The 25,745-nt window shown below is 40.6% G+C and overlaps 4 protein-coding genes across 4 annotated transcripts; 1 reads left to right on the top strand and 3 right to left on the bottom strand.

Annotated features, from left to right (window-relative positions):
- Positions 1-567: 567 nt before the first annotated feature.
- Positions 568-4,855, top strand: gnat1 (guanine nucleotide binding protein (G protein), alpha transducing activity polypeptide 1). The gene is made up of 9 exons (XM_035151583.2): positions 568-822; positions 2,033-2,075; positions 2,161-2,302; positions 2,398-2,555; positions 2,634-2,762; positions 2,845-2,974; positions 3,553-3,706; positions 3,783-3,992; positions 4,073-4,855. The coding sequence occupies exons 1-8, from the start codon at positions 717-719 to the stop codon at positions 3,971-3,973; spliced, it is 1,053 nt and encodes a 350-aa protein (XP_035007474.1). The 5' UTR covers positions 568-716; the 3' UTR covers positions 3,974-3,992; positions 4,073-4,855.
- Positions 4,856-6,711: 1,856 nt separating this feature from the next.
- On the bottom strand, positions 6,712-14,259 carry edem1 (ER degradation enhancer, mannosidase alpha-like 1). Its single transcript, XM_035152762.1, has 12 exons — positions 13,607-14,259; positions 12,254-12,326; positions 11,469-11,572; positions 10,952-11,123; positions 10,617-10,800; positions 10,291-10,465; positions 9,633-9,753; positions 9,370-9,540; positions 9,191-9,264; positions 9,015-9,111; positions 8,283-8,468; positions 6,712-8,185 (listed from the first exon to the last, which is right to left on the bottom strand). The coding sequence occupies exons 1-12, from the start codon at positions 14,074-14,076 to the stop codon at positions 8,096-8,098; spliced, it is 1,917 nt and encodes a 638-aa protein (XP_035008653.1). The 5' UTR covers positions 14,077-14,259; the 3' UTR covers positions 6,712-8,095.
- Positions 14,260-15,918: 1,659 nt separating this feature from the next.
- arl8ba (ADP-ribosylation factor-like 8Ba) lies at positions 15,919-21,560 on the bottom strand. Its single transcript, XM_035152748.1, has 7 exons — positions 21,328-21,560; positions 18,536-18,616; positions 18,334-18,407; positions 18,108-18,201; positions 17,916-17,983; positions 17,458-17,528; positions 15,919-16,881 (listed from the first exon to the last, which is right to left on the bottom strand). Exons 1-7 carry the CDS (start codon positions 21,448-21,450, stop codon positions 16,832-16,834), a joined length of 561 nt encoding a protein of 186 aa, XP_035008639.1. The 5' UTR covers positions 21,451-21,560; the 3' UTR covers positions 15,919-16,831.
- A 778-nt stretch (positions 21,561-22,338) lies between these two features.
- Positions 22,339-25,604, bottom strand: tnfrsf18 (tumor necrosis factor receptor superfamily, member 18). Its single transcript, XM_035152362.1, has 7 exons — positions 25,417-25,604; positions 25,182-25,307; positions 24,887-25,018; positions 24,206-24,314; positions 24,047-24,117; positions 23,859-23,963; positions 22,339-22,972 (listed from the first exon to the last, which is right to left on the bottom strand). Exons 1-7 carry the CDS (start codon positions 25,562-25,564, stop codon positions 22,836-22,838), a joined length of 828 nt encoding a protein of 275 aa, XP_035008253.1. The 5' UTR covers positions 25,565-25,604; the 3' UTR covers positions 22,339-22,835.
- Positions 25,605-25,745: the final 141 nt, after the last annotated feature.

Genomic DNA, 25,745 nt, shown 5'->3' with positions numbered 1-25,745 from the left:
CAATGAGATCTGTCAGGTGAAACTGTAAAGCCCGTTAAGTACTTCAGAGCTCACTCTTCAGTCTGCAGAACCTTATCACAAATGTCCGTTTGTCTTTCTTCCTGTTTGGACCCAGAGGTGAGGGTCTGATTGTGCATCACATTGGTTTTCATTGTGTTGAGACTGAATCTTTTGTTGCTGTTGTCCTTCTCATCCTCCCCCCTTACAAATGCCAAACGTATAGACCACACTTATTCCCATAACAGATTGTTTTGGTGCAGAGATGGATATATGGATAATTGCGTTTCCCAAAAGGCCCAAACACCAAACTGTTGAGCTTTATATGCGCCTCTTTCAAAGGAACCCAAGAACCGCACAGAGAGATAAGCACTTGAGCCGATGTTTATCTTCCGCTGAGCACAGCAAAGTCCCCCCTAAAGGTTAGATCACTCCTACACTGATGTATGCCTGCTCCCTCTCACACCTTTCGCTCTGCCCTACACGTCCATGTCCTTGCGCTCCATTGGTCGTCTCCGGTCAGGAGGACGGGATGCCCAAAATCCTCTCCTAAGACACGAAAATAATCCCAACGTCCTCCAGTGTTTGCTGCGGACAGTTGATGCATCGGCTTCGTAGCTGACGCCACCGACCAGGCAGAGGGCGATCAGCTAGGACCTGCTTCCCTTTTTCTTGAAACTTGGCTTTTGAGTAGAGGGGCCCAAGCCGAGAAAAGTAGAATGGGGGCTGGAGCGAGTGCCGAGGATAAGCACTCCAGAGAGCTGGAGAGGAAGCTGAAGGAGGATGCCGAAAAGGATGCCAGAACTGTCAAGCTGCTGCTGCTAGGTAAAGACTTTCAAGCTAATTCAGTGGGGGCTCAAATGTTTCAACAACATACCTCAACATGTGGTTGCACATATTCTAGGGCCCCATGTGGCCCCATGGGGGGAGAGGAGCTACTTTATTTTTTAAGAGATAGTTCTTCTATCTGTCTGGTGTCAGTGTGGTGTTATTCTTGTTGAAAGTTTTGTGATAAGAAGACAAAACATAAAAAAAAATTCCCATCACTCCTTTAATTTTGTATTAGTTATTAGTATAAAAATCTCAACGTATTCACTGTAACTGCAGAGCCAATCCATTCACACGGGCTGTGATGAAGACACACAATCTATTTGAGTTGAGTAAAAGCTTATCAATCTGTGTCATTGAATTGCTAAGACACTTAAATAATCACTCAACCCAATCCCTGGTTAATCTTGCAACAACAGGTCCTCACACAAAGGGCTTAACCCTGAAGGACACGGATACCCTGAGGTCCAAGCCAGAATTACAACAGGGCCCAGTAGCTGTGGCATTCACACACCAAAACAAAATACATTCCCAACACCATGTTGATATGAGTGTTTAAAAAGTGAGGTTTTCTTTTTTTATGTAAAGTGAAGTAGATTCTGTTTACCAAAATGTCTGTACAGTACATAACAAGCTAAAATATTCACTAACAAGTACAAGCTGAAAGTTGTTATTATTATAACAGTTGGATATGTAGTGTTCTGAATAGACATTAGGGTTATTACAGATATTTCGCCCCCTCTTGATAATGTAGGTCAGGGACAGGAGAAGTTCCCCTTACATCAGCTTTGAATAAGATTAGACCTGAAGTAAGAAGCGCTGGGATCATCTGTCTGTCTGGTTACCTGTAATTAACACAAAGTCTTCTCTCACACTCGTTATTCAAATACAAAACCTAAATAAAAACACAATAAGTACAAAACCTGCCAAGTCTCCCAAATCCTTAAAAATACAGTTTGGATTAAAGTCATAACTTTGTTAATAATGTTCACTTTATTTAAATTTATTGTTAAAACAAAATATACAAATGAGAAAAATAATTCATCAGCAATCATTTTCAAATCTAAATGAAGGGAATTTTAATAATATAATATATAATAAGAAAGCAATCCATGCTTAAAAAAGAGTAGGAAGAAGTCAAAATACAAATGTTATGACAATAGTTAATGCGAGTAATTATTGTTTGTTTTTTTCTTTTTTCATACAGGTGCTGGAGAATCAGGCAAAAGCACAATCGTCAAACAGATGAAGTGAGAACTGTGACTTTCTGCCTGAAACATTTCTGCTTTCTTATCTTAATGGCAATAATATAGTAACGCATTGTTTTCTCCTCAGAATTATCCACCAAGATGGTTACTCGCTTGAAGAGTGCTTGGAGTTCATCGTCATCATCTACAGCAACACCCTGCAGTCGATCATGGCCGTTGTGAAGGCCATGGGCACATTCAATATTAATTATGGCCACTCTGATCAGCAGGTAATGACACCTGTTGATTCAATTGTGTAAAGTCAGTGTCAGGTTTTCTTGCTGGGACTTGTATGTGAACCCGTCCTCTTGCGTTCACGCTGCAGGACGACGCCAGGAAACTCATGCATCTTGCAGACACCATCGAGGAAGGCTCCATGCCTAAAGAGTTGGCAGACATCATTCTGCGCCTGTGGAAGGACTCTGGCATCCAGGCATGCTTTGACAGAGCCTCCGAGTACCAACTCAACGACTCCGCTGGATAGTAAGAAATCAAACCAGCTGAGGTTTAGAATTGTGTCGCATTATTGTTGGTTATTGAATTCATGTCATTTTCCTTCAGCTACCTGAGTGACTTGGAGCGGCTGGTCCAACCAGGCTATGTGCCCACTGAGCAGGACGTGCTGCGATCAAGAGTGAAGACCACCGGTATCATCGAGACCACGTTTGGCCTCAAAGACCTGAACTTTAGGTGAAGCTGTGTTTTTGGGGGGGGTGCCACTAGTTAGTCATCAGGTCTGTCATGACGATAATATGCCTTTGTTTCCGTGCAGAATGTTCGATGTGGGTGGCCAGAGGTCAGAGAGGAAGAAGTGGATTCATTGTTTCGAAGGCGTGACCTGTATCATCTTCATTGCTGCTTTGAGCGCCTACGACATGGTGCTGGTGGAGGATGATGAAGTGGTACAATAAGACTTAAATTACACACTGGACATGCTATGCGATTTGTGTCTTATCCCTGTGGGACCATAGACTGTATATAGAGATGGGCGACATGACAGCTCCCAAAAACTGAGGTGGAAACAAAGTGGGTGGATGGCCACCTAGTGGTTGGCTGCAGTATTTGTCATATATTCTGACACCCCCATGTTAATAGATGAGACACGGATCAAATTTAAATAATTTTTCCCCAAGATTTTAGATTTCTGTCATTTTAGATATGTAGTTGTTGTCCCACTTGAGTTTGTTAGTGTTTTTTTCTGTTAAGTTTAGTTTTAATAAGTTACGTCAAGATAGATAGCTGAGACTGACTCAAGATTGGTTGATGGCTACAGCACCTCCATTCCTCGATCACTGCTGTGCATACTCTGTCTCCAAATCTGCGAGATGGCGGCGTTCGCATATGGAATATTTAAGCTTCATTTCTGAATAGTGGGAGGAAGCAGAGATGCGTTATCCATCTCTACATACAGTCTATGGTTTAGTTGCTCAAATGTTTGAAAGGCTTTATGTGGGACTTAAACTCATATTTTTTCTTTCAGAATCGAATGCACGAGAGTCTTCACTTGTTCAACAGTATCTGCAACCACCGCTACTTCGCCGCCACCTCCATTGTACTCTTCCTCAACAAGAAAGACGTGTTCCTTGAGAAGATCAAGAAAGCTCATCTCAGCATGTGCTTCCCTGACTACGATGGTACGTAAATATAGCAGATTTAATTCTCAGGAAACTGACGACCAATTAAATATACCCTTTTTTTCTTTTCATTAAGGACCCAATACCTTTGAGGACGCTGGTAACTACATCAAAAATCAGTTTTTGGATCTGAACATGCGCAAAGATATCAAAGAAGTCTACTCTCACTTGACCTGCGCCACAGACACAGAGAACGTCAAGTTTGTGTTTGACGCTGTAACCGACATCATCATCAAAGAGAACCTGAAAGATTGTGGTCTCTTCTAAGGGGAGAAGCCCGATGAAGGTGGGCAAAGTTTGCACAGTATTGATAAACCAAACTATAGTACTTGTTAAACTAGCTAACCAGTGTGTCTCTTTTTACAGGGTGCTGTTGTGGCCCTGTCACCTTCCACAAATCTCTCCTCAGTTATAACTGAGGACCCAAGATGAAAAACTGTCCCTTAAAAATTATCCATCAGGCCAATGCAAACAATTAATAAAAAATCGCTTTGTTGTAGCTTTGACCGATGACATGAGGTCAACGGAGACCAGAAGAAAATCCTGTGCAGACTTCAGTTGAATTTTTAGTCGAGCTAACTCTTCTCTCGAGTCTCGTTGGAGGGGCTGTAGTTGAGACATCAAAAGCTTCTATCGGCATAAAAGTGATTTACTCTCACATACACTAATGTGAATAAATAGAAGTCGGGCTAACGCATTGTCTCTTATGCTTCATGTAACTGGTCAGTGGACCGCCAAAAAGGAAACAAAATGGCCTCACCACCTGCAGACGCACTTCAGCCTCTGTTAGAGATTCAAAACGTGACTAGAAACAAACAGGTAACGGATCAATTGGTAAGAGAGGAGATAAAAAATGTATTTTAGTGCAGTAGCTGAAAGGGCCATTGTATATAACTAAACAGATTTCTACTGGATGGATCGTGAAGTGTGGTGATACCATGTCGAATATGTAACACTGATGAATGGTAGATGTAATTTATTTTAACATAAAAAGTTCCTGTCTGAAAGTCACCTGGTGATACAGGCCTGTGAGCCTGCGATCCTGTACAGAACCCAATGACTGTAAACTCAGATTAAATCCATTAAAGCTTCTGTATAGAACCGAGTACTTTTCCATTTTCCACAAATAAAAAGCAACACAGCAACGTCTTGGTCATAGTCTGTCATTTATTGATCTCTTTATTTCACACTGAAGAGTTTGACCTTTATTTTTGAAATATACTTTTTTTGCTTTCTTGCGAATAGATGGATGAAAAGACCAAAGTGTAAATACAGTTCGCTTGGCTTAACACAAAGAATGGCATCAGGGATCAACAACTAGCTAGGCCTTGATAAAATATCAAAACCCATTGACTAGGACCACTCAAGCTCACAAATTAACATCTATCCATCCGTTATCTACACCGCTCTGTCTTTAAGGGTCACAGGGCATTGGCCGATGGGTGGGGAACACCCTGAACAGGTCACCAGTGTATCACAGGGCCAACACACAGAGACCGAAACAACCATTCACACTCACATTCACACCTAAGGCCAATTTTGCCAATGCAGACACAGCGGAACATGCTAATTCAACATATAAAACCCCGGCTGAGCCACGTTTTGAATCGCAAATCGTAGAATCAAGTTTGACTAATCGAAGCAAATCATCCCACTTCCGACCCCCTGCAGCTTTTATCTGCCATTTCTGAGCAGCTCCCACAAATTGTTTTAATGAAACAGGCCCCAGACTGGAATCAAGTATTATTCATCTTCTAATCCATCTCTCAGCAAGAAAGTAAATAAGGTCATTTCCCCAATATGTTGATGATCTGAGACAAAGTGTGTTTTGTCGTGTCCACCACTTTGCAAACTCAGACATGTCATTGCTGTCACCTGAAGTAGTTCCTAAAACACTTGAGAACTGAACAGCTGTCTCCCAAAGACAAAGAAGATGCTGGTGAAATGATGTAAGCGAGCGCCACAGCCCGAGGCTCTGCTGAGCTTCACAGATTCTCAGGAGGTTCGGTAAAAGATGCATCACAAAACACATTAAATCAAACATCAACGTGAAGGAGATGGCATTTGCCTTTCTGTGTTTAAGACATGAATGAATATTCACAGTAGGACTGTACTTCGGTTCAGTGCGATTATTCTTCAACCTCGGATTCACAAGTTGTAACAAGTTGCAGTATAAATACCTAAAGGCTATCCTAAGACATTTTAGGCAACAACATTTCAAGAAAGTGTTTGTTTCTTTTAATAAAAGCATTCACTGCTTTACGTTTTCCATTAAACCCTGAGTTCTCACCACATGAAAATTAATAGATATGATGTGCAATAATGTGAAAGAGGAACAACAAATGTCCATCTTCTCTAAAAAATTAAAATTAAAAAAAATCATAATAATGACAATGCAGGAGAGTGTGTACTAAAGATGTCGGACAGAAGAATGATTGAAAACATGTTTTCACATACTTACATTAAAATAAAAATGTGTTTATGGCTTTTCTCGTCATGTCTAAAAGGGAGCTTCATGTCATTATCAGTGTAAAACTGTACATACACATGGAATGACACCTGTTGTGCAATATCATCAGTGGCCTTAAAACAAAACAAAAATGGGACAATGTTAACCACGACTAATATGCACTGTACAGCAGCATCCAGAAAGACAGAGAAGGCACTTTAAAACAGCAAGTCATCCAGAACGTCTCGTACCATCTCACCACTCACTCACCTCTCTCACCTTACTCCCCCTCACCTTCCCACTCTCTCACTCCACTCTCTCACTCACACTCTCTCACTCACACACTCTCCCTCACACCTCACTCACACACTCTCACTCACTCACACTCACACACACACACACACACACACACACACACACACACACACACACACACACACACACACACACACACACACACACACACACACACACACACACACACACACACACACAGCGTCATGGCACATCTGCTTGCCCTTTGTAAGACATTGAGTAACTAAAAGCCTGAGAGATGAACACTTCAGTCTTCATTAGTGTGGCAGGCAGGAAGCAGTTCATGTTGTCTGTTAGTCTTTGTTAAGTTTTACGTGATACATTTGCATAACAAAAGCAAGACAGGGGCTTTTTTTAAAGCAACAATATGCAACTTTTTAAACCTAAAATAGCAGCTTCAAAATTAGTTTATGTTGTTCACGGACATGAAGAGAATGGTGCAGCTTCCATTCCCACTGCTCACCCCGAATATCTGTTCTTGCTCTGTGAAACTTTGGTGAGCTGGTTCGCTCTGAAAGACGAACATAACTGACTGATGTTCACAGTTTAAATTGCCAGAATCAGGCCTAGCAAGAATAATGCTGAAGTGTTGATCAGTTAAAAAGACGTCATTAAAAACTAAAAACTTGAAGCAGCTCCTCTGCTTCATGAAGCCAGGGATCCTGGGTAACATCCACTGTTCAGTTGTGTTTCAGTTCAGTGAGTGGCACTAGTCAGACCTGTGGTCAACAGATTGATGAGCTTTGTTTCTCTACATTAAGTCCACTTAATCGTTTGTACACAAAGCCCGACAAAAAAAAAATCACCACGTGTCTGCAGAGGGCGCTGTTGCTCAGTAAAAGGTTACATGGTGTTGCTTTAAAATTGTTAAAATATTGTTCTAGAAGAAGAACACACTAATTCTGTAGTAAGTCAGAGAGACTAGAGCTGTTTCAACATTTTGGAAAATTGACCTCAAGCCTACAAAAGTCCAAACAAGTTTCCTACAGGCACAATCTAAAGTATACTACAGCCTCACAAGAGGCAGGCTTTTACAGTGTGTGCATGAGTTATCACCTGTCATTATATGTTAGTGTGCAGCCCTTATTTAAAAGCACAGATCTACTCAAGTGAGTCAACTGCAAAGAGGCACTAATCATAATGTTTAGAAAAAATGTTTTAGAGGTGAGTTTTTATAGGCTATACATTTTACATATGTGTGGCTAGATGGCACTGTTCCCATAAACACATCATTATTATTCACAGCTTAGCTGTCATTTCTCTTTCTCTCTCTCTCTCTCTAACGCACACACACACTCATACCTGAACAGATATTTTTTGCTCCACAGACACACAATCTCCATTCATCACCTGCCAAAACACAGTGAAGCATGACTCCTCTTTCTCTGTCTTTGTTGAGTACATGCTTTCACACCCAGAATCCAAAGCACCCCGACACAAACTTTTAATAATACGGCAATTAATTAAACTGGTTTCCCTTAGAGTCAGTTTCTTGTCTGGATCCTGAGCAGCAGAACAGATGGGCCGAGGAGTTTGACCACCACTCGATCTTTTCTAACCTCACTGCCTCTGCACTTCAGGCTTACTGAAGGCCGCTTCATGCCACTGTCACCAAATGCGTCCTTTTAGAAAAGTCCCACCATGTGGTCGATCTGCCTCATGTAGACACTCTTCAGTGGCAGAGTGTACCGTCGCTCCTCTGGGATCCTGCTACACTGCAGAACGAAAGAAAAGGAAGAAAACGCTGGGGTTTTAAATTGTCACTTAAACAATGAACAGTAAATTGGGCTTGGGCGTGGATGGCAGTCTTACATTGCTGAAGTTGCTGGAAGGTGGCCGGGAGTTGGGCTCTGTTTCTGCCAGTGCCCCCTCCTCGCACGGAAACAAATCATTCCACTGCTTCTCCCTGAAGCGCTTGTCTATAGGCACGATGTGGCCCTCTGTGGTGAAGATGTACTTGTTATCGGAGTGATGAAGTGGGTTGTCCTCATCAAAGAGCTGCAATGTAAGAGAAAAAGCTTTATTTACATGACAGTATGAACAGAGCTGGGCCAAAAGTCAGGGCCTGAATGTTATTCTGATGATGGGTGAGGAGCACCGCATGAAAGGCTTTCAAATGGTAACTAAGAGAGTTATTCACAGTCAATTATAAAGTAAAAATACCAACTATTTGTTGTTCTCAGCTTCTCAAATGTTGGAATTCTCTGCTTTTCTCTTTTTAAATAAATGTCTCTGACTTTGCAACTTTATTACGATGGATATGTGATGTGCAATTTTTACTAATATCTGATATCTTTAACAATTATTTATTAAAATATAGTTGCAGCAATAGTTTAAACAATCTAGTTCAAAGATCACTAGCAGTTACGTGAAATACAGTCTTTAAATTTATAAAAATAACATTTAACATCTGAAATATCTTTTATTACAATTATTAAAACTTTACCACTTGTTTATGCTCATATTATGTTCTTATATCATGCAAACCTACCAATATACTGTACAACGTAGATCAAATTCTGACACGCTCGGGCTCTAACTTACCAGGTAAAGGTATTTGCAGGTCTCACTGAGGAAGAAGCTCTCCATACGATCCTCTTTGGATTTGTCAACGACGTGGTGGAGAGTGGCGTACCCACATCTGCAAATAACACAGCTCAGCTCAGCGTCAACACAAATTAAAGCACTTTACAAAGAGGTGTATATTACATGACACACACCTGACTTTGGCATTTTTCTCAAGGCTCTGGAGAATATCCATTCCAACATGCAAGTAGAAAGGATTTTTGGTCGCCTGTGGAAAAGAAAAAGTAGATAAAAAGAAGATCTTGAGTAAAAGGTAACAGTCATCAACGACTGCCCTCAATAATTCTGCATCACAACATGTCAGTATTGTCACCTGGTACAACAGATAGGTCGACTCCACCAGCTCTGGTCTCAAGGGGTAGAAGTGCACGTCAGGAGCCTGCAGCTGCCAGTTGTATCTCTCCGGCAACGCCCCGAAGCGCTTCCAGATGGCATAGTAGAAGGCATGTAGGCAAATGGCGTTATCTATATCACCATTCAGCACCTAGGACAAGAGCAGTAGAGCCTTCCTTTAGTCAAACACTTTTTTTACACTTTAACACATCACCTCCTACAACTGAAAGTGCATAATCGAACCTGCAGCCCAGGAAAGAAGGCCTGAAGAGAGTCAATCCAGGTGTTCATAATTTCCCCACTGAACATGTTCACATTAACGTAGAGAGGCGGGTCACCCTCGCCTTCATTACACGACTCTCTCCTGAAAACCAAAGGGAAGCAGACAGAGGTTCCTAAATGTACGTGTAGCCATTTTCAGACATGAACTCCAGTAAATGTCCAGTTAATGGGGCCCGGACTTTGTCCAGGATTTGCCTTTCACATATGAAGTTAACAGCAGGATATTCTCCAGTGTCACACGTTCACAACAGAAAAATCCCGAAGCGATAAATTGCTTGTGGCAGAAAAAGTTGAGTATATTTGCTTTTTTGACAAAATTCTTTCTCCTTTCTGTATTTGAACACATTTGTGTACATAAGCAGCCACAGTGTAAACATATGCTTCTGCAGTTGGTCACCTCTCAGCTTAAGGTTCAAATAGTATGTATGTATATGTAAAAAATAATTCTGCAACACGTGAGCCATTTTACTTCCTTTATCACGTGATAATTTACATAACTGTTGAAGGTTAAAAGGTTTAAGTGAATCATAACATCATATAACGAATGCTGCCGGCACCCGGTATTTTCACAAAAATGCTGGGAATCTACTGTGTCACGTGTTCTGAGAGTGAGACTCACCCTCTCCTCATGTGGTTCTGTATGCTCTCATAAGAAGCTTGAAACATCCTGTAGTCCTCTTTCTCCCCAAAAAGGATGTATGATTTCAGCAGGTACTCATAGAATGAGTCCATACCAGCTCCGAGGCCACTCTGCTTCCCGACCCACTGGCCCGTTTGGATATTAACTACATTACCTAAGAACAGAAATCACAGAAAGTTGGCGAATGAAGTGGAAGCACCATATTGTGAAGAAATCAACGTAAATACAATAAGAAAAAGTAAGAAAGAAAGCACATGAGAAACATAAAGGGTTGTCACAAGGCTACAGTACACAGCTGCACATACCTAACAGACCGGTTTCATTGCTCCTCAGCTTCCACAGAGCTCTAACTGCTCGTCTGGCTACCCACTCAAATGTGGAATCGCCGATCAAGCGGCTCAGAATTCCAAACTCCACCAGCAGGGACCCAGCTCCTGCAGTGCAAGTCTCATTGATGCTGTCAGCGGGGACACCAGTCTTCAGGTTCACCTGCATTCAAGATACAAAAGCATGACGCTGCTGGTTGATGTAGTAAGTTATCCAGTTTCATTCACATGACAACTACAGTAATCAGTGCTACGACCATTAAAATATCGTGTGTGTGTTAGCAGCTGCCTTATGTAATGTACCCGTCACTCACCCTGGGGTAAGGAATGCCTGTGCTGGTGTTCTCAAAGGCCGGCAGTAAGCGGACAGCCAAGTCATGAGCCAGGTGAAGCAGCTCATTATCGTAACCTTCCAAGCCCACTTTGCCAAACGGATGTTTTGGGTCAGTCAGCAGGATGTGAGAGGAGATAAGACTTCCCAAGATCCTTCAGTGAAGAAGAGAAATATTACATTGTGATGGCTCAAAGCAACAGATAGGGATTCTTTTCATACATTATCATATAGAATGTCTCAATCACTCATTCATTCATTTTGGACTGGGTCAAACAATATTTGTCTTCAAACATCCACTATTTGGAATAAGAATTGGAATAATCTGAGGATGCTGTCTGCTTAAATGCATGTCAAAATAGATACAAAGGAAAATATCTCCTCTAAACCAGTTTGATGCATATTTAAATTCAGAAATTAGCCTGTTGCTGGATTAACAGAAAACTACACACGTAGTTTGCTTTTGTATTTGACATTTAAAATAGCAGCGACATTTGTACCTTATGTTTGCCTCAAAAACTTGCACCGTCGAGTCCTTATCAAAAGATACAGTTTCTATAACCAGCTTGACGGCTCTCTGGAACTCTGTCACGTTGCCAAGCACCTGCAGAGAAACAACACATGATGTAGAGTGAGTGTAGAAAAGAGCCACAAGCAGTGCTCATCCAAGTGTGCAATGTTGGTAGAGAAGTATCCAAACCGCCTCAAGCCTGTAAACAAAAAGAGTAAAAAGAGCAGAAAGAACACTTTTTTGTGTTGTCGTTTCAGACTGTGCAGCACTAAATTGGATTTGGAAAGGGGTTGATTCTTTATTTAAAACCAGTGTAACCTCAGTCCATCTACAAGCTTCTTTTGTTGCTTAATTAAAGTTTATAGCTATTTCAGCTAAATTCTGTTTCATCATTAAGGATCACATCTGTTATAAAGGAGACACCGACTTTCCATGTCAGGTTGAACACACTCATACCAACGAGCAGTTTAGAAAATCTACTTCACCAGAGTCAGTGTCAGGTGAGTTTTTGAGAGCAGCAGAAAAACCCACAACTTACAACAGAGGATGTGTTAACCACTGTGCCGCTGAATGTGGAGCAAAACTCCACTTTTGAAGAACAGGTGACATTAAGCTTTCAGGTTCAAAATGTGCCAAATGCCAAAAGTAATCTGTCTGTAAATGACTGTAATCAAGCTTGCACATATCCTTTGACGTTTGGTATTTCCACCTTTTTCCTCTAAAAGAGCCGCAAGAAAGGAAAAAGACTCACACAGTGACAGAGTGTAAACTTACCAACAGAGTGTCTAAGGTGTCAATTAACGTCAGGGAGTAGTTCCCCAAGACATCGTTTATGTTGATGTTTGACCTGAAATAAAAAAAGAGAAACAGACGCATTGTCATACACAAATAATCAATAGATCACACAACTAAATATTTTATATGCAAAAACAAAATGGAGATCACGTTCTTCCCCCTAACACTACCTGTTTGGCTACATACCACTGAGACTGAAAAAGCTTTCGGAAAAATGGGGATGTGTCAACACTTCTTGCATTTGCTGGAGTTTGACTATGAATACAGACACCGCTGAGTGTGAGGTTTTGTGAGCTTTAAATGGTAGTTGACGTATAAGTTTAATCAGTTAAGATTGATGATATGATTTAATTATCAATTAATCTGACCATTTGTATTTTTGAGTTTCCCTTATCACATGTTTTTTTTCATCTGTGACCTCTTTAAGACTCCTGTAAGTGACATCTGGATCCAAATGAATAATGCCAGTGCAATATTACATGTACAATACCACTTCCAATATTATCATGTACAGTTTTATATTAATATCATGTGCATTATCACTTTCATTATCATGTGCAGTACCTCTTTCTCATTTCCAATGCTTCTTTTTCACAAGCTTTACTTACAATTTTGAGTATATTCTTTTATAGGTTTGTAATTTTGTAAGTTATCGTGATTGTATTATTATGTATTTAGGCACTGGTCCTCTCTTACCCTTAATAGCACTTGATATTATGTTACTTAACTTATTTTTTAACTATTATTCTTTGTTATTGTAACCTTGGAGCACAAGAATGTTCTTCGGGATTGATTAAGTTGTCTATCTTATTTAGACTTAAGGGGATAGTTCACCCAAAAATGAAACTTTACTCATTATCTACTCACCATTAGTCTAAATGTCCTCTGATCGCCCCTTCCGGAGCCGTGTTCACGAGTGGATCACAGCGGACATTTAGGCTAAAAACACTGTGTAAATGACCTCGTTACGAGTCAAATCAGTCACCATTTACTTTGATTGTATTGCATTTGGCTGCAACACTGTTTACCCCTGAAACTCCCAAGGGGTTTTGTGGACTCAAACACGTCACCCACCCCTCCCCCATCGGCATAGTGGTGAGTAGATCATGAGTGAATTTTCATTTTTTGGGTGAACCATCCCTTTAACTTATCGATGACCTGTTCAATGCGAATATGAATGAACCACGACCCGCTCGGCCCTGGTCAACAGGGGGCGGCAGGGAGCAGTGCGACACTTGTAAGTAATTTGTTTACAAAATAAACGCAAATGGCCCGGTCCGCAGGAGACAGTTAGGATCAGCCTGTGACCGGACACAGGTTTGAATGACTCACGGGTTCAGCACGTCGGGTCCCCTCCCTTCACAGGCGATGGGATTCAGCTCGTCCTCGGGGAAAGCGTATTTCATGTAGTTGTCGTATCCGAAGTAGAACATGTCTCTGGCCATGTCCTTCATCTCGGCTTTCAGGGCGTCGGGGAACGAGCTGTATCGCCGCACGTACTCGTCCTTGTTGCCGTCGAAGAAGCTCAGGTAGGGTCTCCTGGGCGAGTCCTCCTCGGGCTTGGCACAGGTGGTCGCCGACTCCTCATATCTGGGGCCGTGGACCCGCTGGGACCACGAGCCGCCCCCCGGCTCGCTCCCCTTCTCCTCCCCGAACAGCACATCCAGTTTGCGCAGATTGAAGCCGAGCTGGAAGTTGAACCCGCAGATGACGTTGGGTCCCAGTCCGAACGCGAGCCACAGCACCCAGCCGAGGGAGAGCCTCAGCACCACGAGACCGACCACTATTGACCTCCATTGCATCTTTGCCCCGGTTCGGTCCTACAGAGCATTGTTTTAGTCCGCGCACCGGCGAGCGGCTGAACGAGAGAGAGAAATCCTCCGTTTATCAGGCTGAAGCAGGAGCAGAAGGAGCAGAAGGAGCAGGAGCTGCAGTGACTCCGCTTCACACGCTTCCTGTCAACAAACCGGCTCCTCCCATATCCTGCCCTCCGATTGGCCCTCTCCCTGTCTCGTCATTCAAAAGGTGAGGCGCGCTGGTCCGGTGATTGGCTGCGGAGCTGTCAATCTCCAGGGTTGCGTTTCGTGGCATTCATGACGTGTCGTAAGTTCAGCTTTAAAACTGGAGGTTTAGTCCCAGCAGGTTCACTTAGTGACTGAAGGTTAGAGGGGGAACTGCATGATAGTGTTAACATTATCATTTATTATAATAACAACAAGTATTTGAATAATTATGATAGTGGTAGTAATAATTTGCATTACTATTATTATTATTATTGCAACTTTATTGATCCCAAGAAGCCAAAGCACAGGTCAACGAACAAACAGAGGTTGATGGAGGACCTCAAGATTAAGCTCAAGGACTTAAATAAATAGTAATAAAAAGACAATAATTGGAAAATGAATAGACATGTGTTACATGTGTTATCATGTAAAAGGCACAGTCATAAAATATTTACTTTAAAATGACTACTGTCTGAGTTTAGAAAGTAATGAAAGATTTAGAGCAGGGGTCTTCAACGTTTTTCAGGCCAAGGACCCCCAAACTGATGGAGAGATGGAGCAGGGACCCCCATACTATATACATTGTATAAAATTGTGTTTTATATTAAACTGGGCCTAGTATAAACATAGCTACCCTGTTATTGTGCATTCAAAACTAAGCTATTCAAATAATACACAGGTTCATATATTCATGGTTTTATTATTGTGTCGGAAAGATAACGTCTTCTGCCTCCATTTATCCGTTCGCTACAATATGTTGGATTCATGTTAATGTGTATTTAAAGACATTTAAATTTGTGGGGGAAAAAATGGTTGGGAAAAAAAATAAAAAATTAAGAAAATATAAAAATTGTCTAATCAACCAAAAATGTCGTCGCGTCACGGACCCCCTTCTGAAGACCTCTGATTTAGAGTATCGGTTAGTTCTCCTCTGAGCTACATGATAACAACTTCCTGAAGGCACCACCGTGAACTCATGAGACAAAACATGATCAGGTTGTCTGATAATATTCTTTGCCTTTTTTTCTCATGGTTTTTCATCAACCATGAATGCTGCATTGCATTAGTTAGAATTATAAAACTTTCATAAAGGCTGCCTTACTAGAAAGTGGTATTGAAATTACACATGACTATTGACTGAGGTGGAAAGTACAGAAGATTATTAGGGCCAGGAAAAAGAGAAGTTTGACTTTAGTCTTGGAATTTCAGGTTTATTCTTAACATTTCAACTTTATTCTGGATATACAAAATAAAAAAATATATTTATCCACCTTTTCTTCTGCCTCTCATGCCAATAATCTTCTGCGGTAAAGTAAACAACCACTTGATAATTGTGGGGGGGGTTTGAAGTGAATTCAAGTTCAGATCTACAAGATTTAGAGCCACAGACTTTTTTTCACTACATAACACTCGTCGGGACTGTGTTGGTGTATACAAGCTGAACCAGATTAATGTTTTGTCGGACTGGTTGATACAAGACCTCATGTTATCACTAACAAACAAGCTCAACCAGCAGAGATAGAATCAGCCACCTAGCTGAAAAAACATCCATGTGGGTGTGCTGGACCTTCTTGTTTTTGCTCTTTACATTGTGTCAACTATACATCGTTCAAAAGGTGCAGTAAAAATACCAGGACAACGTTTAAATTAAAAAGCATGCCTTTTTATTTCTTGAATGTATTGAAGTGGTGTATTTTCACTCTACCCAGCATGCCGCTTTGCTCCAGAGGTGAGAGACATTGCACAAGGCACTTTAAATTCTGCCACTCTGGCAGCATCAGGGCAGCACACATCGTTCCACTGAGGCTCCTTACAAAGAGAGGCCCAATATTACCACACAACCCCGTACAGCTTTACTTTTAGTACATTCAGTCTTTAAATAGATCATAATAATCATATATTCATACACGCACATCTCACATCAGTAAAAATCATATTAGCTTGATATTTGTACAGACCTGCTCAAACTGATGTGCGCAAATGCACAGTTTTTTCTAAAACAACAGACATGTGTTTGAAAGAGGGAAACCTGATCAAGCTAAGAACAACAGTTCTATGGGTAGAGCTCGATAGAAATGTGAACACCTGCATGTCCACGTCAGCCTTCTCTTGGCATGATTATCTAACTGTGTGAGGAACATTTCTCATTTTTGTGAGGCCTGTTTGACAGAATAAATCCTTCAACACAGTGTTGTTCTACACCCAAGATTAGTGTTGTAAACCTCTGGGTATGATCACTCAGGTAATGCCTGAAGGGTAAAATGTAGATGAGAAACTAGGTTCTTACTCAGAGTTAATTTACAGCTTCACATTACTTATAATGCCAATTACATTCCTTAAATTTGGTTCCAGAATTTCATAGTAGTAGTGCATTGTCAGGGTTTGTGAAAGAATCACAAGGTGAGAAAAGACATTGAATGACACAAGCAGAACAGTGCAGCATGTGACCTGTGACCTGAAGATACAACTGTACATCATCACAGAGTGATGCGGTGTGGCATGACAGTAACATGGCGAACACAGCTGGCCAAAAAAAGAAGAAAAATAAACATTCTCAGCTCCTCCGGGATTTTGAGTGCTGGATGAGCCACTGAAGCGTGATATCTGAAATAAATAAAAAACATGCAGGGTCTCAGAATCTGTTCAGGTATTTCTAACTTGACACACAGTAGAATTACATATAACTCTGGTACACATTCATCTACACAGAACCCAATTGAACTACTGTTAATGACTCCCCAGGCTAATGCAGGTTAACACAGGGGAGTATGTTGGGTGTCTGAAGGCAAAGTGATGCGATCGAACCAGGTTTTCATATAAATTAATGAATTAATGCAAAAACATTCATTAATAAATGCTAAAGTAAATTGCTGCATTATTAATGGGCTAACAAATTCAATTTATTGTTTGATTTCCTTAAAAGTAGCCATTTGGAGCTGATTTTTTATATATATATTAACACCAGCAAGCATGTGTGTGGCCCACCAATAGGGTAACACTATAACACTGATTAACAGGTAGTGATAATGTGCCAAAATATGCTGCAATGAGCCCGGAGAGGAAGAAGCGTACAAATTAGAAAACATGGATGCAAACTTTTCTGAATTTATTTTTAGTGAAAAGGATAAAATCACCCTTAATCCAGTGGAAATAACACAGCAGTCATTTATTTCAACTTACCAATGTTGTCTTTCTCTTTGCAGGAAATGGAGTAGCAGCATATCTCTCTGTCCTGAATAGCTGCCAGATTCCTATGAGGGGAAAAAAAATGCACAAACAAGTAAATATGATGAGTATGCAGCCAGAATGATCATCAGTGTTATTCATATTGAAGCTTCCAGGAAACAGCTCAACACAATTCTAAGCACATGTTTTCACTTGACAGCAGAGGGAGCCAGTTCCACTTTTCATGTCATCATCATACAGGTATGTTGAACTCATGTGGAATTTAAAGTAGGAAGTTGCAAAGTATACAAAGCAAAATACTTGAATAATATTGAAATATTAAATTCTTCTTCTTGGGACAGTTTGAAATAATCATAACAGAAGGAATCTACAGAAAAAAAGGAGGAAATCTACATTCAGCTGTGATCAGAACAAATGAGTTCAGGACTTCATGCATCATTTCTGTTACTTACATTTGCTCGATGAGCTGCTTTTCATCTAGTGCAGTGGGAAGATCCCTTTTGTTGCCGAGTACCAGAATCTAAGAGCAGATGGCAGTAGAAATTTGCAACTGGAGCAAGTAATCACCAACAGAACCCACGCAGAGTTTTGCAGGACAGATATCACGGAGATTTTGTAAAAAGTGGTTTCAGGGGAACACTTACAGGAATTCCTTGCAACTGAGGTTTGTCTAGTAAATTATGAAGCTCGTTTGTAGACGCCTCCACCTTTTCTCGATCTGCTGCATCGACCATGTACCTAAAAATCAGCAACATTGAAACAGAGAGATTTGCATATATATTAATAGGGAAGTTCAACATCAACTTCTTCTTTCTGTCATTCCAATCCCCCCCACTTTAATTATCTGAAAGCCAGAATTTGGATACTCACACAATCGCATTAACCCCCCGACAGTAGCGCTCCCACATGCTCCTGAACCTCGGCTGTCCTCCTATATCCCAAATCTACAGAATTAAGGGCACAGCATCACATGACATTCCTGTTTCAAAGTGTCTATAACATTGCAAATGTTGCCATCTTGTAGAAATCATTCTGCTGGTGTCATTTAACAGCATAAAAAATAAAACTGAACCTTGATGGTGACGTTTCCTTTAGTGACCTTCCTCATGTTGAACCCGACTGTAGGGATCATGTCTTCACTGAAATGCCCCGACTGAAAGAAATGACATGTTTGAGTTATTTCTTAACGGTGAGACTTTTTTATTACTGATGATAGATACATGTTTACAATAAATGAACTGGTCCAAAGTTACAAAAAGCCACCTCACACAACACAGATTTAATGTTCTTCAAATATTGAGTTAGTTAAAAAAAACTAAACACTAACTAGAACACCACTCAGTAGAGCTCATACCTCAGCCAAAGCCCAACAGTCCTCTTAGGAAACCACATTTAAATTCACTAGATCCAGATTTTTATTCGGATCTGCACCAAATTGTACACACTCATACATATCAGACTGCTCAACATGTTCAAGATCCATGAAGAGAAAGATAGAAGAAGAAATCCCCCAAAAGATTGAAAAACACCCAATCTCGCAAAATTAAAGAAAGTGAAAAGCTAAATCCTGCATCCGCCGCTTGATCTGGATCTGCATCAACATTTTAATGGATTCTTCCTTGGAAATTGCTTGATTCGATTTTGTGTTATCCTGCCAATTAACAAACAATCGATGAACAGTTCATGAAAGATAAAGCAGTCACAATTATCTTCAAATTTTAAAGAATACTCAGTCATTAAAAGCATGTTATTATTATTCATGTTATCATAAAAGCATTTAAACTACAATACTGGGTAGGAATTGTGGACATATAATAATTATGATACAAGAGTATGACTTCCGAAATCTGAAAATCTAGATTATGTACAAGCACATTTTCAAAACTGTGAAGAGGAGAAACACAAAATGAATCATTTTATTTTAAATGACAAAAAGATTCAAGTAATAAAACTGTATCTCCACAGCTTCTCTCCGTGTTCATTGCTGAAAAGTGAAGTGAAAGGAAAAAAACATTTCAACACACAGAATCAGAAGCTTTCCCCTTGAAACTCAAAAGCTGTTTCCACTCCCTCTCCCTGCCCTCCGCTGTAAACCAGAGAGTGTGCACAGTCTGCCGCACACAAATTTCACAGCACATGACTCGCTGGAGTCACCTGACGGAGCTCAAAGAAAATAAGTGCAGCGGTCTCATGACTTAGGAAAGAGGAAGCTCCCCCACTAACTGTTCTCGGTCGCTGACAAAATATTTTTTTTCTCAACTCTTCCACATGAAGGAAGGATCGGAGTTTTGTTCCAACCACAAACACAACTTCCTCCTCAGACACCTAGGCTTTTATCACATGCCGAGGTTCCTCTGAAGTTTAATCTGACTCCTCTATTTTCTGTGATTACTTTATCAGTGCAGATCAGAGCTGAAACTAACGATCAGCATTTTGGTCTGCTGCTTATTGTCATTCTCACGTGTTTTACTTTATCTATCAGATTTGTGGAAACGGTGGAAATTCCCAGTTACAATTTCTTAGAAACCAAGATGACATATTTAAATGACCAACAGTCAAACTATGATATAAAACACAGACGCATAAGATCCACTTAAGAAATGAGAAGCTAAAACCACTGACTGTTTCTTTTATATAAAAAAACATAGCTTATGTAATTAATCTTTTAATACAATGGTTTTAACTCTAATAGAGATACAGGATGGTACTAGTGGCATCAAAATAAATGTAAACTCTCAAACACACTTAACAATAAAGACTAAAACAAGAGGAGATACAGGAGAGTCAGCAGACTGACACACTCTCAGGCGTTTGACAGAGGAAAGATCTAAAAAAATGTTTGGCTCTTGTCCCCTTTGAAATGCAAGTCAGCTGCCAATACTTTCTTCCTCTTGATAGAACATGATTCCTTCTCTGTAGACTTTGGCAAAACACTCTGAAGGTCAATCAGCTATGACTATTAGGGTTGAAGGATTGTTTTTTGATTGGTCACATGAACTCTAGTGAAACCTTGAGTAATGAAAATTCCCCACAGATCCGCAGCATACCAAACTAGAGATGTATTTTATGTTTAGCTGAAGAACGCCAAGTTGCTCTGCACCAGGGAAACACATGACATTAAAACCCACACAACCAGTCCAATTCACGGTGGATTCAAAAGAATGTGTGCTAATCACTGTGACAGCCATCCCCACCACAAACTGCCTCCAATTACCACAGTGGACTTTTCACAATACGCTGCTAAAAACACATTGCAGTGGCTGTGCAGTGATTGGCTGATGCAAATTGCTCCACCAGAAACACCGGTTTTGAGAAACCCCACGGTCGCGGGAGGACACCACAGGCTGCATGCAGGACGCGCAATCCGCCTCCTTATCACTGTTAGCATCTGAGGCAAAGAGACGTCTCACATGTTCTCCAGCTGCACAGAGAACAACGGGTTTTCAGTGGTGTCATGTTGGCAGATGTGGAAACAGCCACCACGAGCTCGGCTCTCTCGTGACACGTTGGAGGCGTTTAGGATGAAAGTCCCAACGAAGCCGAGAGAAACAGTTTCACGTTCACTTCAACGACTCGCGGGCCTCAGTGTCAGACCTGCTGCTGTTTGAGATTAGCACGCTAAACGATCACAACACACACACAGGCAGCAGCTAGCATCAAACCAGTTAGCCCAGGTGACTTTGTTGACACAGGTGCGTCGGTGGATGCTGGGATCACAACACAGCACAGTCACGTTACATGACTTCCGGGCCAGGACACTGCGAGTCGGCACAGACACAACTCCCCAGCTATTAACCCCCGATATTAGCGAGAATGGTGTTAGCCCTGCCCTAGCAAGGTGGCTAACAGCGGCTGAGGACTTACAGCGATCACGTTTACAAATGTTGTTTTCCCCGAGTACTGGAGGCCGACCAGCGTCAGCTCCATCTCCTCCTTCCAGAACAGGGACTTGAACCAGTCCAGCAGCCGGTTCATGAGAGCCAGCATCTTGACGGCGGTGTTCACGTTTCCCCGCGACCGAGTGTGAGCCTCCCTCCCTGTCAGATGTGGCGTTTTCCAGCGGGGAAGGGAAGTGGGACCCGGACAGCGGCTGTCATATGATCTGTCAACACGGGCCCCACAGCGACCCCCGCAGGCAGAGCGGGGTTCACACATCAGCTGAAGGGATAATACTGAAGACTACAAAAATGTCTGTAAAAAACATCAAATATATATACAGAAAAATTATATTTTCTGTATGGTGTTAGACGAGAAAGTGGTGTGTGTGTGTGTGTGTGTGTGTGTGTGTGTGTGTGTGTGTGTGTGTGGTGTGTGTAGTTTTCTGTTTGGCAATTGTTTGGTTATTAGAGCAGCTTGACACGTGTCGACACAGATTTTTCAAACTGAGTACTGTGTCTCTCAAAACACAAACATCCTTTTCCTCTGTCTACAAATATATGAGGGTCGGCCAAAAGAAAAAGTTGGACAATGTACAAAAAAATAAGTATGAGTGCATCTTCTGCTTGGAAGCCTAACTTATTATTATTATTATTATTTATAAGTTAAATAAAAAAATTCCTTGGCCGTAACATGGACACTTTAATGAATTTTACAGACACATTATGAGGAAATGCCTTCCTTATGGGGACAAAAAACAAGTCCCTATACCGTACATCATGAAATTTAAAGGTGAAGGCATGTTTAAGGTTAAGTTTGGATTTAGGTTAAGGTTTACATTAGGGTTTGGGTCGAGCAAGTAGCAAGTGTTATTACATTACATCTCCAGGAAAATCTATGTAAGTCAATGTAATGTCCTCGCTTGTGTGTGTGTATGTGTACAGGGTTTGTTTCCTGTATTTTAACACTGTAAAAGCACAAACACAAACATGCATATAATAATATAAATATTTACTTTATATACATAGAACCTTTCAAAAACAGCTGTGACAAAATACTTTACAAAGACGACAATTAAAAGCAAGAAAACAAACCATCAAAGACACCAAGCAAAATACTATATAATTACAAAGCAAGTACTATATATCAATGTTTAAAATCAATAACAACAAATAAAATGACTAGGCGGAGAACATATAAGTAATACCTATATGTAAAAGAAACTTAAAGCTGATTGTTAAAACAATCCTCAGGTAAACTATTCCAGGGAGTTGGTGCTATCTCTTAAAGTGCACCGGTAATAGGGAAGGAACCAGTGAACTCATCTTTCAGCTTCCTGTCCAGCTATATCCTGTTTGTCTGGAGATCAAATAAAGCACCTCTAATCTTCACATGTTTGCCTGTTTATGGGTTCTTTATATGTAAACATGTAGCTAAAACTATTCTATACTATTTATAATCAAAATCTTTAGATGGAGCGAACCAGTGTGGTCACCTTATCCTAAAATACAAAGAATGGGGACGTTTTCCTGATGGAGTTTGTCCAAACTGCTGCAGTCCTTGCATTCATCGGGAATACTGAGCTGGAGTCCACACTCCTCTTTTGGCAGGGGAAAGTCTGCAGTGTTGAAACCTAACACAGGATTGTTATCCGAAGCAGAGAGAAAAATACAAAGGGTTTAAAAATCCACTGTTTCATTAAGGACCCACTGCCGACATGTCACACTTTAACAGATTTCATCTTCGATTGTTCCATTTCATCTTGACATCTTTTCAAGTGCTGTTCCTTTCAAATGCACTGTATGAATAAAGCCTGAACGTGTATGTAATGTGTACAATGTTGGTTTTTGAGGCAAATTTCAACTGCAGGTGAGGTAAGTTTATCTTTATTGTCTCATCTTATATTTTTATTATCATTTATACTGTAATATATAATATATTAATATAGAGAAAATAATGTTTTTTTTGTATTTGATTTAAGAATTAGACAATATGTCTTTTTATTTTATGCTATGCTATAAAATTATTCATAAACAAATATTTTAAAACACCCACACATTTTAATTTACTATTTTCTCTGCGATTTTGTGCCTTAATAGACGATTCATATTATCCATTCATATTGCCCCATTTCTACACGGATTTACATTTCATTTACACAGCTAGGCTGAACAATATCTAACCTTTGGAAACATGGGTGCATCCTGTAAAAGGCAGTGTCCATAAAAAGTATTAAGTTTACCGTTTCAACGTCTCTAAATACAAAGTCATTGAGAAGTTGTGATTGCTGCACTCACATTCTCTATTGTGAAAAAACTGTTTATCTTCCTTAACCAATTAGCTCCTTTTACAACTTTTGCTGATCTCTAAATTCATTATGATAGCTAGTCAGTGTCTCTTCAGCCACACCTGTGTTTTAGCAACAGAAATCCACATATGTTGTTATGTTTGGGTTGATATATGATATATATATATATATATATATATATTTATTTTTTTCTATTAAAGATTTTACTTACTTGCTCTATGCTTCCATAGATTCTTCACACAGACAGTAGACACAATCGCCAGGAAGCAGAGAGACAGCAGCAGGAAGCTGATGCCAAGAATCGTATTGCTGCGGTCTGTACAGCATAGCAAAATGATTGTTGCAGCAGTGGTATGTCATCGACATCTGTCAGTAAATACAACCATTCTGTTCACATACCATGCAAATCACAAACTGAGTTGTGGGTTTTGTTTCCTGGAAACAGTTCCGCAAGTCCAAATGCACTGCACCTGTCGACCATAAATAGTTAATGTCTCTGTTGATGTACCTCTCTACTTTATGGAGAATCACTATCTGAGCAGGGTGAATGGGTCTCACTGTGTCCTTTGCTTGCAGGTTTCCTCTTTCACGTCGAAATAGGCATGAGCAGTACATGCTGCCTCACACCTGTAGGAATACTTAATCAACTGTCCAACTTGGGGAATGTCTGCAATGAAAGAAAGAAAGATTGAAAGAATGAAAAGTGGGTAGATGGGTAGATAAGTAGATGGGTAGATAGGTAGGTAGGAGGTAGGAATGGTTGAGTAGGTAGAAGGTAGGAGTGGTTGATGGGTGATGGGTAGGTAGGTAGGTAGGTAGGTAGGGAGGTAGATTGATAGGTAGGTAGGTAGGTAGGTAGGTAGGTAGGTAGGTAGGTAGGTAGGTAGGTAGGTAGGTAGTTGGTGAGTAGGTAGATTGGTAGGTAAGTGGTAAATGGTTTGTATTTATATAGTGCTTTTCTAGTCTTGATGACACTCAAAGTGCTTTACAGTACAGTTTTGCCATTCACCCATTCATTCAAAACATCTAAGGGCAGCACTTATTTCTGGTAGGTAGGTAGGTAGGTAGGTAGGTTAACACATTTACATTTTTAAATGGAATATTTTTCAATTCCAATGAGCCTGGTTGACACTTCTAATTGTCAATCTAGATTATTTTTTTCAGCAGCCAACAATTTTGAAACTATCACAAACAGCTAAACAATGTGTTTCTTTTAGTTCAGAACACAGCCACTCTTACCTGTTCTGTTCACTCTCTCCCCCGCAACACACTTGTTTTCCTCACAAGTCGAACACTTGCTGTTGGAACACAGGAAACCCGAGCGACACGAACATTTTGCATTTGTGGTTGATGTACATTTCTCAGCATATTCTGTGGACAGACAAGAATTCTAACCACAGGACTTTCCCTTATTCATAAGTTCCTTTCATTTATCCACTGTGTTAAACCGATTGTCACTTTTTTGGAAATCATGAGATCAAGATGACATTTTTCACATATAAATGAAATATTTCCTCATTATCTTCGGTCTTACCATGTTGGCATGACTGGCATTCCTCACATCTGTCAAAGATGTTGAAGTGCTCAGAGTAGAAGCCCTCAGCACAGGGGCTACAGACAGTTTTATCATGCTCATTGCAATACTCCTTCAAATATTCACCTTCAAAACAAAAAATAAATGCAGTCACTCACAAGAACATGGACAATATTCACCTAAAATTAGATCAAGCAATTCAACAGATTTGTAATTATTCAATCGTATGCTTTACCTGGACGACACCGGTCACAGCACAGTTCGTCGATCAAAGCCTGTTGCCCACCACAGCTTCTAGCATATCCCATAGTCCAAATACTCAGCACATATATAAATGCAACAGAACACTTCAGAGGAACCATCATGACCAGTGTGTGGCTCATGCCTTCAGAGTTTTATCTTGACTGTGGATTGCTGACGTCAGTGTGAGATGTGATGGGGCTGACTTGCTGACGCTGACACAAGAAGCTGGTAGAGGAAGTGAAAGACCACTGATCCCCTGGAAACCATGAGCACTGCGGCGACAGTTTAAATTCAACAATTAATATTCTTTAATATTCTCTT

Source organism: Hippoglossus stenolepis, chromosome 3, assembly GCF_022539355.2.
Source record: "Hippoglossus stenolepis isolate QCI-W04-F060 chromosome 3, HSTE1.2, whole genome shotgun sequence".
Classification (NCBI taxonomy): Eukaryota; Metazoa; Chordata; class Actinopteri; order Pleuronectiformes; family Pleuronectidae; genus Hippoglossus; species Hippoglossus stenolepis.
The sequence above is the reverse complement of the archived record's forward strand: the minus strand, read 5'-3'. Positions and strand labels throughout refer to the sequence as shown.

What these genes read in the sequence shown, in the direction of transcription:
- arl8ba (XM_035152748.1), bottom strand. Translation starts at nt 21,450, where the DNA reads ATGCTGGCTCTCATGAACCGGCTGCTGGACTGGTTCAAGTCCCTGTTC. An exon ending in CATTTGTAAACGTGATCGCT is followed by an intron (nt 18,617 to 21,327) that starts GTAAGTCCTCAG and finishes CATTTCTTTCAG; the next exon opens with TCGGGGCATTTCAGTGAAGA. An exon ending in AAGGAAACGTCACCATCAAG is followed by an intron (nt 18,408 to 18,535) that starts GTTCAGTTTTAT and finishes TTAATTCTGTAG; the next exon opens with ATTTGGGATATAGGAGGACA.
- edem1 (XM_035152762.1), bottom strand. Translation starts at nt 14,076, where the DNA reads ATGCAATGGAGGTCAATAGTGGTCGGTCTCGTGGTGCTGAGGCTCTCC. An exon ending in CAGGCATTCCTTACCCCAGG is followed by an intron (nt 10,801 to 10,951) that starts GTGAGTGACGGG and finishes TCTTGAATGCAG; the next exon opens with GTGAACCTGAAGACTGGTGT. An exon ending in CGACCTATCTGTTGTACCAG is followed by an intron (nt 9,265 to 9,369) that starts GTGACAATACTG and finishes TCTTTTCCACAG; the next exon opens with GCGACCAAAAATCCTTTCTA.
- tnfrsf18 (XM_035152362.1), bottom strand. Translation starts at nt 25,564, where the DNA reads ATGAGCCACACACTGGTCATGATGGTTCCTCTGAAGTGTTCTGTTGCA. An exon ending in ACCTGCAAGCAAAGGACACA is followed by an intron (nt 24,118 to 24,205) that starts GTGAGACCCATT and finishes TATGGTCGACAG; the next exon opens with GTGCAGTGCATTTGGACTTG. An exon ending in CTCAGTTTGTGATTTGCATG is followed by an intron (nt 23,964 to 24,046) that starts GTATGTGAACAG and finishes TATGCTGTACAG; the next exon opens with ACCGCAGCAATACGATTCTT.
- gnat1 (XM_035151583.2), top strand. Translation starts at nt 717, where the DNA reads ATGGGGGCTGGAGCGAGTGCCGAGGATAAGCACTCCAGAGAGCTGGAG. An exon ending in TGTCAAGCTGCTGCTGCTAG is followed by an intron (nt 823 to 2,032) that starts GTAAAGACTTTC and finishes TTTTTCATACAG; the next exon opens with GTGCTGGAGAATCAGGCAAA. An exon ending in TGGTGGAGGATGATGAAGTG is followed by an intron (nt 2,975 to 3,552) that starts GTACAATAAGAC and finishes TTTTTCTTTCAG; the next exon opens with AATCGAATGCACGAGAGTCT.